This window comes from Miniopterus schreibersii (assembly GCF_964146895.1).
Source record: "Miniopterus schreibersii genome assembly, chromosome: 5".
NCBI lineage: Eukaryota > Metazoa > Chordata > Mammalia > Chiroptera > Miniopteridae > Miniopterus > Miniopterus schreibersii.
The window spans coordinates 1,330,844-1,346,350 of record NC_138106.1 but is presented as its reverse complement, the minus strand read 5'-3'; the positions used below and the strand labels follow the sequence as shown (position 1 = coordinate 1,346,350).

General features: G+C 58.1%; 1 protein-coding gene across 2 annotated transcripts in view; it reads left to right on the top strand.

The window, feature by feature from the left end:
* The window catches only part of URB1 (URB1 ribosome biogenesis homolog), a 47,047-nt gene that overhangs the window by 17,899 nt on the left and 13,641 nt on the right, over window positions 1–15,507 (top strand). For both annotated transcript variants that reach the window (XM_081138138.1, XM_081138137.1), the window contains exons 14-26: window positions 1,043–1,155; window positions 1,735–1,854; window positions 2,998–3,114; window positions 3,554–3,692; window positions 4,382–4,552; window positions 5,417–5,601; window positions 5,948–6,166; window positions 6,808–6,987; window positions 7,295–8,150; window positions 9,426–9,627; window positions 10,246–10,432; window positions 13,017–13,075; window positions 14,909–15,102. In XM_081138138.1, the coding sequence (XP_080994264.1) occupies window positions 1,043–1,155; window positions 1,735–1,854; window positions 2,998–3,114; window positions 3,554–3,692; window positions 4,382–4,552; window positions 5,417–5,601; window positions 5,948–6,166; window positions 6,808–6,987; window positions 7,295–8,150; window positions 9,426–9,627; window positions 10,246–10,432; window positions 13,017–13,075; window positions 14,909–15,102 (2,742 nt within the window). The remainder of the gene's footprint in view (window positions 1–1,042; window positions 1,156–1,734; window positions 1,855–2,997; window positions 3,115–3,553; window positions 3,693–4,381; window positions 4,553–5,416; window positions 5,602–5,947; window positions 6,167–6,807; window positions 6,988–7,294; window positions 8,151–9,425; window positions 9,628–10,245; window positions 10,433–13,016; window positions 13,076–14,908; window positions 15,103–15,507) is intronic.

Sequence of the window (15,507 nt, the reverse complement as noted above, 5' to 3'; positions counted from 1 at the left end):
TGAAGGACGTGGGTAGACCGAGCAGGGCCCTGCCCGGAGCCAGGGAAGGCAGGGGGCAGCTGGGCCGACGTGTGCTCCTCCAGCCCACTGGCTCTTATTTGGACCAATATCGTTTCAGTAGCCATCCCCCTTAAGTAAGCGTTAGGTGGACACAGCCGCAGCGAGAGGAGACGGGGAAGCCAGCCTGCGCTGCCTGCCGTAGACGGTCAGCGAGTGATCACGTGACGTTCACTCCAAAGCGTCTTTCTGAGGGTGCGGAGGCCGTCCGTTCACGCCCCGCCCACGCCCCGTCCACGCCCCGCCCACGCAGAGGCACCCATACATCGCGGCTCATTTACCTGGCCAGGCTGCGCCAAACCACTTCTTGTAAATAATTCGCCTGTCTGGTCACGTTTCCTTGATGGAAAGTTTGCCTAATGAAATTGACTCTCCCTGGGCCTGTGGAGCGAGCCTGGCAGAAATACGGTTCCTGGATTTGTATAAGCTGTGAGGGTATCCTGGTCCACGCTGCAGTTAACTTTCCAGTTGTTGGAGGTGAGAGGTTCTCTTTGCTGTGAGAATAGAAAATTTTCTAGAATGTGGCCATTTGTATTTAGTGGCTGTGTTCTTCCCAAGCAAAGAGAAACCTGGGAATCAGGCCAGAGGGAAAGGACCTAGACTCCGTGGCCACTGCCTGCACACAAAACGCTTGTGGTCTATCTGGGGAGCAAGGCCTGTGCCCACGCCAGGGCTGACGCTGGTGGGAGGCCGCTGCTGGAGAGGAGCAGGGTGACGTGGCATCGAGCTGAAGGGGGAGGTCAGCAGGCCTAGTGGCAGCTCAGAATTGTGCAGGGTAGGCCTCGGGAGGGGCACACGAGTCAGGTGAGGGGTGACTGCGCCGAGCAGTGGGCACGGCCTGTGTGAGGAGGACTCAGGACCGGCTGTGGGACCCTGCGTTTGCCCTAGTCTCTGGACACAGAGCCCCCTGTCTGGTCCTTTGGCCAGGACAGCAGTGCTGGGCGCCCGCCTCCTCGTGACGTGACTGTTTCCGTCTCTGCCGCAGGTGTCATCTCGGAGCAGGGCCTTCGGGAGGAGGTGCCTCCCATCCTGCAGCACCACATCCTGCAGGTGGCCCTGGAGCTGCCCGCCTGCAAGTTCTCCTGGCTGAAGGGGCAGGTGGGACACAGAGGGCTCTGCTCTTGTTCCTAGGGCACCTGCGGGCTTGCTGGGCTTTCTAACTGGGTCGCGACCCTGACGGGGGGCCCGAGCGTGACGTGAGGATCCTCATTTTAGGGAGACGCGCCCAGAGCAAGGCGGATCCTGGTTTGTGAACCGGGAGGCCCGCCACTCGGCTTTCGCAAAGTGAGGTGCTTAAGTGAAAATGTGTTTTTATTGGATGCTGGGAGTTCTCATCTTGACTTTTTTTTTTTTTTGCTCATTTTAAAACCTTTTGAAAACAAAATAAAATATATGCCTTCTCCTTTGCACCCTGAAAGAACTTAAAACAGAGAGAGGAATGGGTACCAAGCCAGCAGGAGGTTGAGCTGGTGGAAAGTCAGCAGATCGCTGGCATTTTTTCTGTGACTTTAGTAATGTCTTGTGGGACTTCGTGGAGAATGTGATGTTGACTCATGAGGAAAACTCCAGCTCCCCACCTTTGTTCCCCACCATGAGGTCACTGCCAGGACCCATGGGGAAGACAGGCGCGGGGGGGGGGGGGGGCGTTTACGTTGACGTTGCTCTGCCCACACCCAGGAGGGCCCCGAGGCGGAGATCATCGGAGGGGAGCGGTCCGTGTTTTACCTGCTGATGAAGATGTTTGTGACCAGCACCCACTCCCAGCTTAAGTCGTCCACCAAGCTGCTCATCATGAAGGTGAGCGACTCCCAGCTCCCAGCTCTCACGCTGTGCGCGGGCCTCACAGCAGGTGCCTCGTCAGCAGCTGCGGAATTAAGGGTGTCTCGGGTGTCAGTGGGTGGTTCTTAACCGTGAACGCGTCCCCTAGACCAGCCTGCGGTGGGGAAAGCAGCTGAGCTTGAATCGGCTCCTGGGTTTGGGTCCTGCTCTCACCTCCTGGGCGCCCTGCGCAGGTTACCTAACCTCTCTGAGCTGGTTTCCCAGTGAGTGGGGGGGAACAGGTGTAGGCTAAAGGGGGAGAGGACGTGTGAGAAGGTGCAGGCTGTGCCTCTGGGCGCAGTAGACGCAGGTTTCTGGCTTTTGGGGCTGTGATGGGCGGTGCCTCCTCCCTCACCTTCAGGGTGCAGGGATTTTATCTTTCTTTGAAGAGCTGGTGATCCTGCTGCCCTTTAGCCTCACCTAGGCTGCTTAAGGGACGTGAACGGTTCCTTACAGGTCGTGCAGGTGTGAGCTTGGCCCCAGCCAGGTGTCAGCATCACTGCACGTGTGTGAAACTGGGACAGTCAGGCTCCCCAGGGGTGCACTCACTGCCGGGCCCATGCTGTGGGGCTGCTTAGACCCTGGTCTCTGTCGTCAGGCCCTTTGGGGATGTCGTTGACTCACCCCAGGTTCAGGTCCTGCCTCATGGCAGATCCGGTTCTCTTAGACATGGTGAGTGCTCCTCGCCCCAGGTCTGAGTCTCGAGGGGCCGCCCCGAGAGCATGTGACATGTCCCATCCGAAAGAATGTCAGGCTGGGAGCTGAGCAACTGTGAGGGGCCAAGTCGAGCACAAGTACCTGGGACCCTGTGAGGATCCAGGTGGAGAGTCGGATGCCTGAGTCGCAGGTGGACGTTTCCCCGTTTACTGTGAGGAGTTAAAAGGAAGGAGTAACAGCAGCAAGACGGGGTCATGTTCTCTCTCCCAGAGGTCAGGATGCTCTTCTGTCCCCTCGGCAGTGGGGATGTTTGAGAGAAAGCGTTTAGAGTGAAGCTGTAGGTGAAACTTGGACCCTGGGTGTCCCTGGGTGTCCCTGGGTGTCCGCATCCCGTCAGGGCCCCGTCTCCCCGGGCAGCCCCACAATTCGAGGTCCCGCTGACTGGCCCACCGTCTGCTTGGACAGATCCTGCGGGACACGGGTGTGTTCGAGTACACGTGGAAGGAGCTGGAGCTGTGGCTGGAGCACCTGCATGACCCTGGGGAAGACCAACAGGAGGCCGTCCTCCAGTTTCTGGAACGAGTGAGCACCGTCCCCGTGTAAAGAGCATGTTGCGGAGAATCCCGCTGAGGGATCCTGAGCCAAGCCAGGCGTTTCCGATGCCCCAGCGCCCGCAGGCCTCTTCCTGGCCTACGTCCTGATTCCTGCCCACACTGGGAGTCTGTGAGGCAGGAATAGGCTACCGTGTGCTCTTCAGTTTCCTTTTAGGAATTATTTTTGCACAGAATACTGGTATATTAAGTGATGTTATCGCAAGTGACTATATATGCTAAAAGGAGTTCTTTTTAAATTCTACAACAAAAAATTTTTAAAACTTTTGCAGAAAAATTGTTCTTATGAAGCCCTCTTAGCATTTTAGCCCTTCCCCTTATTTTATTTACCAGTGATGTTTTGGGGCATTTTTTTTTCCATTTCATTTGTGACCACGTAACTGTTTTCCGCTTGGCTCCTTAATGCCCAGGTCTTACTGACGTTGGTGGCCAGTCCCTATTCATACACAGACAAAGCATCTGACTTTGTCCAGGAGGCCAGCACACTGCAGGCCACCGCCACCAAGCGGGACGCGGACGACATCAGCATCCCGATCTCCCACATCGACGGTCAGTGCCCTCCCTGCCGTGGTCCCTGGGTTTGAGATGAGCTGTGGCGGCCTGTTAGAGACAGAGCAGGAGCTGCATTCAAGGCTCTGCCGAGTGCAAACGTCCCATGACTGGGCATCAGAGGCCAGCCTACCATGAGACGAAAATCCTGTTTGTTTACGTAACGGGGATGTGTGTGGAGCTTGTTGGCTGCGCTGTTTGTGCCTGTGCAGTGTTTGCTTTACCAGGTGCTAACCTGAGCTCTTCACAAACCTTAAGTAGATAACCTCATAGACGACCCTAGAGGAGTGTCATTAGCCTCACTTTGTGAATTAGTGAGGCCACAGGGGCACAGAGGGTAAGGGACCTGGGCAGCCTCGCTCAGCCGATCCTCAGCAGAGTCAGGACTCGAACCCAGGGGCTCTGGCCCCGCTCCTTGCTCCGGCGCTCCCACTCTTCAGCTGCCCAGGTCTTGGCTTGTTTGTCTGAGTGTCCAGGGGAAGGTTTCCGGGCTGCTCGTTGCCCCCGAGGAAACTCCAGCCTGTTACCACCTGAGCTGGGAATGTCCTTGTCTGTTCAGATTTGAGCTTTATGTTAAGCGTTTTCCCCCGAGAAGCTGAGTGTTGATTCTGTCTCTGCCTGTGTCTCCCTGTCTTTTTGCCCTTCCTCCCTCTGGTGGCTCTTGCCTGGGCTCAACCCCTCTGCCTCAGACGTGCTGGACATGGTGGACGTGCTGGTGGAGGGCAGCGAAGGCCTCGATGAGGAAATTGGGTGCCCACTGAGCGAGGACATGGTCCTGCCCACGTTCCCGTTCAGCCCCATCGTCCCCGCGGCCCTGGAAGCCAGGAACAAGCTGCTCTTGGGGACAGAAAGCGAAGCAGGTGCCTTGTGTGGGCAGGTGTGGTGGGGGCATCAGGCCAGCTGGGTCTGTGCAGGGTGGGAGGTGGGATCCCAGGGGCTCTGGAAATCATTGGTGAAAGCCCCCCATGTGAGCGCTCCCCAGCGGAGAGCCCAGCGTGCGGGGGAGGAATCTAGGGGCTGGCAGGGCTGCTGGGGGAGGGGTTGTTGGGAGGGTGAATCTGAAGTCACACGTTTGCCTGGCTGCACAGACCCCTGCCGTGACACCGATCTCGTCAGTATTTGTTTCTTGGCCCCTTGATGCCAAGGTGTGAGTTCTTTGTATTTGCTGGGTGCTCACAGGTCACCATGTGTCATCAGTCAGGATTGCTTAGGCTTTGCTTCAGGAATGAGTAAGCCCCAGCAGGTCAGCGGTTTAAGGAGCAAAGGTCTCTTTCTTGACCTTGTGATGGTCCAGGTCAGGCAGGTGGCTCTGGACAGCTGTCCCCCAGGGGATGGTGCCTGGATCCAGGCTGCTTTCATCTCCACGTATGACCTCCCAGGGCACGCTGGCAGAAGAGAGGGTGTGGTCAACAGGGCCTCTGCCGGGCGTGGGGGGTATTCCTGTCACGTGGTCCCGGCTAAGTGCCAGGGAGGCTCGCGTGCCGAGGAGGAAGGGGATGGGCGGCCTTGCCTCACCTCTTGCCTGGGTCTGTATGTCTGGCCTCGGAGCCTGGCGTCCGGCTGTAATGAAGCAGCCCTTGCACCCGTGGTGGCATCTGCCTTCCAGTGCAGTTGGTGACCCCTGGTGGAGCTGGTGTGAATCTCCCTGGTTTGAACATGGGAGTTGCGCTGGTGGGTCACGGGCCGTCCAGTGAGCCCTGCGCACGCATCTCGGTTGCTCGCAGGGGACAGCATCTTGGCGTACCTGGTGGCCGTGCTCACAGACCTGTTGCACAGCCAGAGGGACCCACTGGCCCTGTGCCTCCTGCTTCAGTCCTATGACAAGGTGGTCCTGCCTTGCTGCCAGCAGCTGTCCTGCTTCAGCAGCTACTACAGCCTCTGGATCCCAGAGCCCGCCCGGGGGGCCGTGGTGAGTGCCCAGCCGCCGCCTCACCTCACTGCCCTCAGCCGGCGCCCTGCGGATGTGCCTCCTGTCGGAGAGCAGGCGCAGTGACTGCTGGGGAGCCGTCGCCCCGTCCTAGGCAGCGTCAGTTCTCAGTGTCGGGCACCTTCCGACGCGGGCCTCCGCACCAGCGCGCCCCAGGGAAGTCCCTGTGACCAAGCGCGGACTCGCCGTGCTTACGTGCCGCGCGGTCGTGTGCTCTAGCAGGAGGGCGTGGTTGCCGGGGCGTCCCTTGTCACCGGCGTCGCCCGCACCTGTTCCCCGGGCTGTGCACCCCTGGCTCTGTGCTCACTCGTCTCTCCTCTCCCCCAAGCCGCCTCGGACGCCGGGCAGCCCTGCGCCCCAGGCCCCCTCCGCCTGCTCCTTTGGGGCCCTGCTGCAGGCGGCCTTCCGGCGCGAGGGTGCGCTGCTGGACGCGGGGGTGCAGGCAGAGCTGCGGGCCGCCGTCCCCCGCCTCCCCCTGCACCGCGTCCTGCGCGCGGTGACGCACGTGCTGCTGTGCCTGCGGAGCACCGTGGAGCGCTTCGGCCAGGTGAGCTCCCTCCGGCGGGCCCCCACTGGCAGCCCCGGGGAGCCCTGGGGCCACACGCCGCCCCGTCCACGCAGGGCTGCGGGTCAGGCCGCCCCTCGAGGCCTGGGGAGCTGGTTCAGCGCCCGTCCCAGCTGCCTCTTCCCCTGGGCAGACGTGTAGTGACACAGACACGGGTTGTGCACTTTTTCTCCAGGCCTCACTTGCAAACCCAGCGAGCCCCTCGTCAGCTGCAGACAGGAGCCACATGCCGCTGAGCCTTGTCCCTGGGCAGCTGCTGGGCAGGACAGGCCCTTCCTCCCTGGGGTGGGCCCGAGGCACTGCCAGGGTTCCCTCTGTTAGAAGTTCCCCTTCAGTAGTTTGTCAGTGAGCTTTCTTCCCCGATGTGGGTCACAGAGCTCTAGCTTAGGTTTCCGGTGGGCCTTCTCGTTTGGTAAAATAAACCTGTGCGTTTCACCAGGATGTAGGGGCCAAGTCTTATTGGGAAACGAATTTTTGGTTTTCAGCGTTTTTTGAGCAGTTGCCACTCTGTCCTTGGCCCTTGTTAGTGGTGACATCGCACCTTCTGGTCATAGAGGGGCCTGGCACTGACTGGTGACCTGCAGCCCCTCCCCGGTCTGAGGGTTGTGTGGCTCATCCCACAGCTGGGCAGAGGCACAGGGCCACCCCTCCTGCAGCTGTTCCTGGACCTCCTGCGGCACCTGGTCCTGCACTGCAAGCAGCTGGACACCCAGAACCGGCAGAAATACGCAGCCGTGCAGGCTGAGTCCGACCTCTTCCTGGACATGGAGTCCATGGCCTTGCTGGAGCTGGCCGACGACAAGGTACCGTGTGTCTCCTGCCCGTTGGCCTTTCCTGGGAAGTCCGTCACCTGCGGCCCCTCACTCCCGATTAAAGCAAATGTGTGTCCCCTGCAGGGAAACAGGGATGTGCAGGGAATGTAGGAGACGTAAAGCCACCCCGACCCTCCCCCAGAGGCAAGCATGGTGACCTCGGGCGTCGTCTTCCCAGTCACCTCTGTGCTCACAGTCACCCTGCCTGCAAGCAGTCCCCCACCGAGCGCTGTGGGTGCTCCGAGAAGCTCCGCTGGCCCTGGGTTGCCTGTGAGGTCTGCCTGTCTCTGTCTTTCAGACCCTGGAGGAGGTGCTGGTGGCCACCCTCCGACACCCCACGCTGGAGGGCTGGTACCTGGCCCTGGAGCAGCAGGCCCTTCCCCCGCACTCGCTTAGCCCTGTCCTCGTGAAGCTGCTGGCGGCCCAACTCAGTGCGGGGCTCCTGCCTCTGCTGATGGTTAGCGCCCCCATCCTTCAGAGCCTCGGCCAGCTGGGCCTCCTGGCCCGGTACTCGGACGCCATCACCCAGAGTGTGTTGAAAGAGCTGCGGAAGAGAAAGGAGGGCCTGGCCACGTCGCCACCAAAGGCCTTCCCACAGCTGGAGGCCCTGCAGGGGCTGCACTTGTACATGGAGGGCGCCCAGCTCCGAGAGGTCACCCTGGCCCTGCTGAGCCTGCCCGAGGCCCACCTGGTGGCCCAGCGCCCCACGACATCCCCCGGGAAGGAGAGACGTTTGAGCACTCTCGGCAAGACCCTGGTCCAGCTGTTGACGAGCAGCCCCCAGGGTCCACTGCTGAGCAGCGAGCTCCTCTGGGCCTCTGAGTACGTGAAAGGCTTGGGGGCTCTGCTGCCCACGTTGGCGGTGGATGAGCTGGACACCGTGTTCCTGCAGTCACTGCAGAGAGAGCCGGAGCTGGCCCCCGTGGTCCGGGTCAGTCTGCTCGACTACTGCCTGGCCCGGCGCACACAGGCAGCCCTGGGCATTGCCGCCCTGCTGGTGCAGCAGAGCTGGACCCACCTGCTGCGGCTGGAGCTGTGGTGCCGACAGCCGGGCGCGGGGCTCCGCCTGCAGGAGGGCCTCGAGGACTTCCTCCCCCTTGTGCACGTGTACCTCCAGCGCCGGACCCGGGGGCACTTCACCCGCCCAGCAGCAGGTATGGGAGAGGGCGCTCTGGGCGGCTGGGAACCTGATGCCAGGATGGGCCTGTCCAGTTCTAGACCCTGGAACCCTGGGTGTGCTGGGGGTGGTTCAGTTCTCTCTTCCAGCGTCTGACTCAGCTTTGCAGATGCAGGAAAGTGAGAAATTTGTGCTCAGCACCACCGTCCCTGACTTTTGACCTGTGGCCTGAGGTGTGGGCAGTAGCTGGGGCCCATCCGGAGGACCAGTACGCGGGCTGGGTCTTGTTAGGCTAAGGCGTCACTCGGGTGATGGTCCCTGTCCTGTCCCGCCGTCCCTACCATCAGGACTGTGGGTGGTACTGAGTCGAGGCATTTCGGGCCCAGCTCTCCTTTCTCCACCGGCTTGGGTTCCAGGTCAGGGCACTTTTTGTTGCTGTTGAGGGTATTATAGGTGTTACCCCCCCCCCCCGGGCCTTCCTCACATGTTGTCGGTTCATGGGTTTGTGAATATACAGACAGGTTCTTTGTTCATCTCTTCCCACCCCCACGCCCCCTTTCCTGAGATCCCTCAGCCTGTTCCGTGCTTCCGTGCCTCTGGACCTGTTCTGTTGATCAGTTTATTTTGTTTGTTAGATTCCACGTATAAATGAGGTCACGTGATGTTTGTCTTTTTCTGACTGGCTTATTTCACGCAGCATAATAATCTGTAGGTTTTTCATACTGTTGCGAAGAGTAAGAAATCTTTTTCACAGCTGCATAGTATTCCGCTGTGTAAATGGAGGCACCTTTTGATCACCTCAGAGTTAATTCCTTTGTACGAGTGGGTGGTTTTCACTCACTGCGCTGCTTCTGTCTTCAGTAATTTCGTATCAGCGACGACAGGTGTTTTTAAGGTTCGGGCCCCGAGAACGGGCTGTCCAGTCGGTGGTTCTTTATGCACCCGTCACGTAGCCCCCATCCCTGTGCTCTGCCCAGTGGGTCTGTGTGAGCCCAGAGCGTTCGTGCTCCCAGCCTGACTGTGGGCTTTGAGCTGGGGTGACACCGCGGCCCCTGGGTTGAAGAGTCCCTGTCAGAGGGCTGGACAGTGGTGCTGCTAACGCCTTAGAGCTGGCTCCCGGGGTGGGGGGTGGGGGCACCAACACGTAGCATCTGCCAGTCTCCACGGCCACCCCTCCTGCCACGGCCGGTCTCAGGCTACCGTGTGACATCTGCCAAGTCACGAGATTCCTGGGGCCTAACCGTGGGCTCTCAGAGCCGTTGCACCCTGTCTCCGCACACCCCGTGTGACAGTCTCTCCCTGTGTCTGCCAGTGCCCTCGGCTGTCCTCCTGATCCTGAGGAAGGCCCTGTGGAGGCCGCTGCAGACGAGGCTCCTCAGTGCCGATGGGCCCCCAGAGTCTGGGCTGCATCCGGAAATCCTGGCCCAGCTGGTCCCATTTGCAAGAGCCAAGGACCTTGGTGTACTCAGGGACCGTTTGCCCAGCTTACTTCAGACTCCAGACAGTCCCAGGAGGTACAGGGCTCAGGGTGTTTGGGGGCCACTCCCCAGCTGCCTTTGCCCTGTGGCACGTGTGAGCTGGTGAGAGGTCGTTGTGGTGCTGGCCTGGGAGACGCCAGTTCCTGAGGAACCTTCCAGCCATCCCAGGAATCTTCCAGATTCCCTGGGAATAGTGGTTCTCAGCCAGGGGTGGTTTCGGCCCCTCCAGGGGCAAGTGGGCAATGTCTGACGTGTTTTATTACCACAGGTGGGGGTGTTGCTTCTGACATCAGGAGGGTGGAAGCCAAAGGTGCTGCCGAATGTCCCATAATGCGTCGGACAGCCCCACTTACCCTCCCTCCCCCTGCAAGAAGGAATGACCTGTCTCTAGGTGTCAGGAGTGCTGAGGCTGAGTCAGCCTGACTTAGACAGAGTCTGGACACTGTCCTTTCTCTGGTGGGCTCGTATCGCTCCCCCGGCTGTGAGCTCTGGCCCATCTGTGATATTTGACAAGGGGCAGGGGAAGACCTAGCCCTGCGCTTGGGTAGCACAGGGAGCAGGACGCGGGCGTCCAGCCCATTGTCACGTGGGTTATACTTAAAGCTAGAGGTATGGGCCACCTTCTTTGACTCTGAGACTCGTCTTCTGCTGCAGTTGGATCCTGGCCGACTCTGTCTCAGCCGCCCTGGAGGGGTCGGCAGAAGAGCTGCACGTCTGGAAGGAGACGCTGCTGGAGTCCTGTATGAAGTGGCTGGTTGGGTCCTTCAGTGGCCGTCAGCGAGACCAAGACGGTGCCCAGAGTCAGGAGGAGCAGATGCTGCTGAGGCTAAACCAGCTGTTGGTAGGTGTCCTTCCTGCCTTTCCTTAGAGTCTTGGTTAAATTTTTTTTTTTTCTAATATACCTTTATTGATTTCGGTGAGAGGAAGGGAGAGGGAGAGAGAGAAACATCAATGATGAGAGTCATAGACCGGCTGCCTCCTGCACGCCCCCTGCTGGGGATCGAGTCTGCAACCCGGGCCTGTGCCCTGACCCGGAATCAGACCTCAGTCTCCTGGATCCCAGGTCGATGCTCAGCCGTGAGCCACACCCGGCCGGGCCTGGTTAAATATTTAAGGGACAGAGAAAGACAGACCAAGGCTGACAGATACACTGTAACCAGGGGCCATGAGTGTGGCTGGTGGAGAATAAGAGGCACTGTGTCTGGGAGGCTGACAGATACACTGTAACCAGGGGCCATGAGTGAGGCTGGTGGAGAATAAGAGGCACTGTGTCTGGGAGGCTGACAGATATACTGTAACCAGGGGCCATGACTGTGGCTGGTGGAGAATAAGAGGCACTGTGTCTGGGAGGCCCGGTGGCCGGTGGGGCAACCCCTGCGGCCAGGAGTCCTCAGGACTGGATGTTGACGTGGTCACTTTGGTGCATCTCCTGAGATGGTTATTTGGTTTATTCTTTTTGCTTAGTCTGTCAGTAAGGTGAATTATACCAATTGATCTTTAAATGTTAAACCAACCTTGCATTCCTGGGGTCCTGGGGAATTACTGTTTTTAGATATTGTTGGACTTGATGTGCTAGTGTTTAATTAAGAACTTTTGCGTCCGTGTGTATGAGGGATACTTTTAATTTTAACTTCTTGCAACGTCTTTGTTTGGTTTTAGGGTCAGGTAACACTGCCCTCAGAATGTGTTGGGAAGAGTCTCACCGGGTATAAAATTCTAGGTTTTCTGTTTTCTGTAAGCATTTTAAAGGTGTTGCTGTGTTGTCGTCTGGTGTGCATTGCTTTTGATGAGAAATCCATCATTCTTTTCTTTGTTCCTCTATATTATGCCCTTTTTCTCTGGCGGCTTTTAGAATTTTATAGTGGTCAAAGCAATTTAAATATGATGTGCCTTAGTGTAGTTCAAGTTTCCTGAGCTTTGGGTTCAGCGAGCTTGTTGTCTCTGAATTTAGAGTTTCCATAAAATGTGGAAATATTTATTTTTGACCATATACCCTTCTATTGGAGTGGGTTTTTTTTTAATGTTATATTTTTGCATGGAAATAATTAGCATTCTGAAAGCTAACATGAGTTACACCTCAGGGCACAGTGAAAATTCTGTTAAAAGTCATAAAATCTAAAAAAAAGAAGTCATAAAATCTGTGACTTATGTTTAAACTCTGAACCCAAGACATAAAAGGTGATCCTCAGGAACATGACCCGGGTGAGTTAAGTGAGGGTAAACGTATTCGTAGGCTACAGATGAAGCCGTGTGTCTGCATATTGGTATAAGAGGAGTTATCGCCTGTATTTCAGCCTCGACTCGTGGGTTGCGGGCTCGTGCATGTAAGGCTGGCTCGCAACCACCCACATGGCGACTGGGAGGAGGAGGGGCGTCCCCGAGTCTGGGGAGATGTGAGCTGTGGAGGAGCAGGGGGCCCACGGACACTGTCACAGCGAACGTCCCTCCGCGGCTCCTCCGTCAGCCCTCAGCCGCCGGCCGGCCGAGGGACAGGCTGTGCTCTTAGCGGCCTGTGTGCTCCCGGCCTGCCTCCCTCCTCACCCCACTCTATTTCTCTCCTTTTTTTCCTTTTTATTAGGCCTCCCCACCCCCCTTCCCAGAGCAGTTTTAGGTCCACAGCAAAATTGAATGTAAAGTATAGAGATTTTCCATTTACTCTCTGCCCCAACCCCACCAACACACACAGCCTCCCCCACCACCAACACCCCCCCACCCCTTTTCTTGTAATAGAATTATATTTTCTCTTTTAAAAATTGACTTTGGAGAGAAAGACAGACGTCGACTTGTTGTTCCACCCGTTTGTGCAATCGTCGTTGATTCTTGTATGTGCCCCGACTGGGGATCGAGCCCCAGTCCTCGGTATGTCAGGACGGCACCCAGCCGAGCCCCACGGCCAGGGCCCGACGTGTGCTTTCCTGTGTGACATAAGCTCCTAGGTGCACAGCTCAGTGCTGGGGCGCCTGCCCTGGCACCCGCACTTCTGCCCAAGACCCTCGTCCTCTGGAGAGTCCCTGTGCTCTGTCCGCGTCAGTCCCCTCCCTCCCCCGGGCTAACATCAGAGCACATTTGGAGGTTCATGCACGTCAGGGACTGTGACCCACACGGGGCCTGTGGGGTGGCATGGCCTCCCCGGGCACACGGATGGAAACAGCCGTGGGCCAGACCTGAGCGCTGGCTGGGAAGGCAGACGGGGACGCACCAGGGCTCTGGGAGACCCCTTCCCCCGTGGCGAGCAGGGTGTGTTACACGGCGGCAGGCACGCCTGTGAGACAATTTTAAAAACCAAAGTAATAAGCAAGGGCGTGTTTTCTCGCCTGTTTGGGTAACTGCCTTCCACATTTACGGAACAGCTCTAATTTCAGTTCCACGTTCTCTCTTCTAAATTGAGGTGTTTTATGTGTATTTCTCACTTACTTTACTCACAGAGTTCACTTAATGACGTGGATCCTGGTGATTGGCAGAAGTTTGTGAAGACTGGACTCAAGTAAGTCAATATTGTTTTTATTTTTAATTCTCACAGGAGGATATGCTTTTATTGATTTTAGAGCGAGAAGAAGGGACAGGGAGAGAGAGAGCATTGATGTGAGAGAGAAACGTCAGTTGGTTTCCTCCTGTACGTGCCCCGAGCGGGGGTCCAACCCACAACCTGGGTGTGTGCCCCTTTGGGGCACAGGGTGACGCTCCAGCCAGCTGAGCCACACTGGGCAGGGCCATTTTATTTTCTCAGCGCGGACGTCACTGACGATGCAGAGCCCCTCGTGGGGAGCGGGCGGTGCTGTTCCCACGTCAGGGACACGAGGCGCGGGAGGCGGGGGTTACAGGCCCGCCCGCTGGCGCAGGGCACCGCTGACGATGATGAGAGGCAGCCTCAGAAACGCGAAGTATTTTTTAAAACCAGAGATGTGCCGAGACTAACGCGGCAGCCCTCACGTGTAGTAAATGCCGGCGGCGGCCCGTGTTGTCCTGCTCCGTTCCCTGCCCTGCCTTGCCCGAGAGCGTCCCTGTCGCGGTCGAGCTTTGGCCTGTCAATAGCAGCTGTGCGTAGGCGTTTCGTTCTCTGTGTATCCTGCTGCACTCAGGTGTTGCTGGGTCGCCCCTGTGGATACACATAGCTGCCGGTCATTCATTTTTACTGCGGTGTGTGTCCTGTCTCTTGCCTGCACCGGGTCAGTGCCCGAGCCAGCCCTGCAGGCGGGCAGCCACCTCCTCCCCCACGCCCCTGCCACCCCCGTGGCGAAAGCTGCAGGCGCCGGGTTTTCTCGGGGAGGGGCCCTGGCTGGCCGCTGGTGTGGACGCAGCTTCCGCTTTCTGCACCTTCGCCTCGTCCTCCAGGGCTGAGCTGCGCTCGCGGGGGGAGCTCACTCTCCCTCCTCCTCGCTCACTCGTACGGTCAGGCTCCCCTGCTGGCGGCCAGGCAGTCGGGAGCAGTGTTGCCTTGTGCCTGTAGTTTTCATTTCCCTGGTCATTCAACTTGAAACGGAAAAGTTACTTCATCCAAGAGGAGAGAGAGGAGTGAGGGTGGGCTGCAGGCTCAGGACAGCTGTGAGGGCCAGCATGCAGTGGGACGCTGCTTCCCATCTTTGCGTAATCTGTGTTTCTCGGACGTCCCCTGCGCCGCGTGACTTAACAGTATTCACGTATGGCTGAAACTATTTTTTCTGGAACAGGAAGCATTTGCTCCCTCAGTGGGTTCTGCAGGGATTTAAGAGACGGGGTCTGAAGCGTGGGGTGGGGTGTTGAGTAGCTGAAGTTGGGGAGGAGGTAGGCTGACCGGGCGGGCGGGCGGGCGGGGCGGTGATGTCATCTCAGTACGGCGCCTTTCCGCCTCCGGGCATTTCAGCCAGCAAGAAGCCTGGCGTTTGTGCTGTCGAGGGCACGGGCGCTCTGCACCCCTCCCCCCCATTTTCTTGTGCCTCCTGAGATGGTGTCAGGTGGGTGGTAGTGCAAGGTGATGGGTGCACCGTGTGCTCTGTAACCTTCCCAACGTTGTGCACTATTGGAAGAGTTTCTTAATAAAATGCCAAGCCTGGCTGTTTTGCTCAGTGGTTGAGCATCAGTCTGTGAGCCAAGAGGTCACTGGTTCGATTTCCGGTCGGGGCACATGCCCGGGTGCTGGGCTCGGTCTCCGGTAGGGGCCGTGCAGAAGGCAGCCTGTCAGTGACTCTCTCTCATTGGTCATTTCTCTCTCTCCCTCTCCCTTCTCTCTCTAAAATCAATAAAAACATTTAAAAAAATAAAATGCCGAGAAAAAGTGTTTTTCCTGTTAAATGAAATTCCCCTTTATGAAGCTCTTTCCCCTTTGGCTCTTACCTCCTAGATTTCGGTATCAGGACCCCGCATTCTTGAAGGCGCTCGACGCGGCCGTGCAGCTCCTGTACCGTCTCGAGAGCCCCGTGCGCACCGGGCTCGTCCCGCTCCCGGTGGTCCACATGATGCTCACCCAGCACTCGCTGTTCCTGCCCACCCTGCTGACGTCCGAAGGGGAGGACGCCCCCTGTGGTCCAGTGAAAGGTGACCTGCCCCACCCTCCCGTCCAGGGCAGCCCCTGGTGCCTGACTCTCGGGGCTGCTGTGCGCGGAAGCTCAGCGCCCCCTAGCGGCAGGGCTGAGGGAGCTGCACCCAGGGCGGAACGTTTCGTTTCCGTGGAATCGCAGCTCGCGGAGGTCTGATGTCGGGTCAGGCGGCAGCGCAGGCCTCTCTTCAAAGCCCGTTCTCGCTCAGGGGAGTTGTGTTCCTGGTCGTATGACCGTGCTGTGGGCACATGTTAAAACCTGGGCGTTAGGGGGCGTCCGACCCGAGAGAAATTGTTTAGTTGCATGAAATGTCTCAATGGGACGATGGAAACTTTTGTCGGAGCCAAGGGTTCAGGCTTCCCTGTAGACAGGCCCCTGCTGGGACTTGGAAGGTTCAAGTCTC